Below are 2,271 nucleotides of genomic sequence, written 5' to 3'. Positions count from 1 at the left end.
GGGATGCCGGGCCGGACGGGCCCACGGTGGGAAGCGGTGGGCGGGTGGGATGCCAGGCCGGATGGGCCCATGATCTGATCTGAGTTAGACCAGCCATAAATCCAGTCCAATGTGAGGAATCCCCCAGAGCACATGGCACTAGCAGGTTGCCAGCCAGAGCCCCGTCCTGTGTGGTACCAGGTGCACAGGGGGAAGCAGAGGATCCTCCGGGGAGCAGGAGGGGTGGCTCTCTCTGGCCCACAGGGTGGGCGCACAGCCTGGGGCGGGGGTGACCTTTGCCGTCTGGTGCCCGCCGTGTGGCTGAGCTCCCGTTTGTGCCCGCAGGACGCTGAGGGCTTCCCCATCGACATCAAGATCAAGGACAACGGTGACAACACCTTCCACTGTGTATACGTGCCCACCAAGCCCATCAAACACACCATCATCATCTCCTGGGGCGGGGTCAACATCCCCAAGAGCCCCTTCCGGGTAAGTGACCCCGCCTCTCGCTGGCCCTCCGCTGGGGGACTGAGCGGCGCCCGGCCAAGCTCCTAGAGGAGCAAAGAGGCAATGGCAGAGCGCTGAGGGGGCTCCGGATTCAGGGGGGATCCCAGCCCCCACGTGGCTTGGAGACACCCCCTTCCTGGCGGTGTCCCAAAGGAGCTGGCCCAGGCGTCCTGCCCAGCCTGCCAAGGATGGAGCGGCCCCCTCTGGGTTTGGGGTGGGGGGCTGGGCCCCCCCCCGGCTAGCCAGAGCCCATGGACACGGCACGTTGCTCCCGGCAGGTGACCGTGGGCGAGGGCAGCCACCCGGACAAGGTGAAGGTGTACGGCCCCGGCGTGGAGAAGACGGGGCTCAAAGCCAACGAACCCACCTACTTCACTGTGGACTGCAGCGAGGCCGGGCAAGGTAGGGCCGGCCGAGGGGCCGTGGGGTGTCCCTGCTCCTCCCTTGGGACACTAGCTTTGCTCAAGGCACCACAGCTTTCGGGGGCCCACGTGTGTAGTGAGTGTGACGGGTCTCAGCCCGGTCTCTAGCGGGGTGGGCACACCACTAGCGCAAACGCCACCGTGTCTGTGGGGCCTGGATGGGGCAGCTTGGCCGAGGGACCGCGGCTACATGGGGCACAGAGTGCGAGCTGCCCCTTGCCCACGTAGGGTCTCTCGGGGCCGGCGCAAGTATATTTTGCGCCCTAGGCGAAACTTCCACCTTGCACCCCCCACCCCATCTCTTGCCCCCGGAGCATCGCTTATTATAAACTTTCAAAAATGAATACAGTGGAGTCGCATCTTACGCGGGGGTTAGGTTCTAAGGTCAGCGCGTAAGAGGAAAATCGCGTATAGTGAAAATCACCATAAAGTACAGTAGACACAGTACACACAGTATACACTGTCTGCACTAGAACAGGGGTCCTCAACCTACGGCACGCAAAGGTGGCACGCGAGCTGATTTATTATTTTTTTTAATGGCAGGCTGCGGGTCCCAGCCACCGCTGAGCCTGCTGCCAGCCTGGGGTTCCGTTCACTCAGCCGGCAGCGGGCTGAGCGGGGCCGGCAGCGGGCCGGCGGCCAGGACCCCGGCTGGCAGGAGCTGGCGGACAGAACCCCAGACCGGCAGCGGGCTCTGCGGCAGCCGGGACCCGCAGCCTGCCATTAAAAAAAAAAATCAGGTCGCGTGCCGCCTTAGACCCCTGTTCTAGTGTATACTGTGTGTACTGTACTTTATGGTGATTTTCACTATATGCGATTTTCCTCTTACGCGCTGACCTTAGAACCTAACCCCCGCGTAAGATGTGACTCCACTGTAGTGTAAACAAAAAATTTGGGGCACTGCTTTTTGGCACCCCCAAATCTTGGCGCCCTAGACGGCCGCCTAGTTCACCTAGTGGTTACACTGGCCCTGGGCAGGCCTAGGGGGCGATGGGGGCTGCTTGTGTCCTCCAGCCTTCTCGCCCTCCCCCAGGGCTAGAGAGCAAGTCCCCCTCTGTTACCTGGCCCCCACTGCGTCCCAGTCCCCCTGCCCAGGGGCTCAGCCGGCCACGCTCCCCATGACCAGCACCCTGCATGCCAGCCCCCCTTGTGGCTGGTCTGGCTCCCCTGTGACGGGGGCTGCCCCGGCTGTGTTGCAGGGGACGTGAGCATTGGGATCAAGTGCGCCCCAGGCGTGGTGGGGCCACTGGAGGCCGACATCGAATTCGACATCATCAAGAATGACAACGACACATTCACAGTGAAGTACACGCCGCCAGGCGCCGGGCGTTACACCATCATGGTGCTCTTCGCCAACCAGGTA

General features: G+C 62.7%; 1 protein-coding gene across 2 annotated transcripts in view; it reads left to right on the top strand.

Moving 5' to 3' along the window:
- FLNC (filamin C) overlaps positions 1 to 2,271 on the top strand; it is a 52,413-nt gene that overhangs the window by 26,898 nt on the left and 23,244 nt on the right. For both annotated transcript variants that reach the window (XM_026660300.2, XM_026660299.2), the window contains exons 14-16: positions 325 to 468; positions 765 to 888; positions 2,108 to 2,268. In XM_026660300.2, coding sequence (XP_026516085.1) covers positions 325 to 468; positions 765 to 888; positions 2,108 to 2,268 — 429 coding nt within the window. The remainder of the gene's footprint in view (positions 1 to 324; positions 469 to 764; positions 889 to 2,107; positions 2,269 to 2,271) is intronic.

This window comes from Terrapene carolina, unplaced genomic scaffold (assembly GCF_002925995.2).
Source record: "Terrapene carolina triunguis isolate 2854851 unplaced genomic scaffold, T_m_triunguis-2.0 Scaffold750, whole genome shotgun sequence".
Taxonomy (NCBI): domain Eukaryota; kingdom Metazoa; phylum Chordata; order Testudines; family Emydidae; genus Terrapene; species Terrapene triunguis.
The sequence above is the reverse complement of the archived record's forward strand: the minus strand, read 5'-3'. Positions and strand labels throughout refer to the sequence as shown.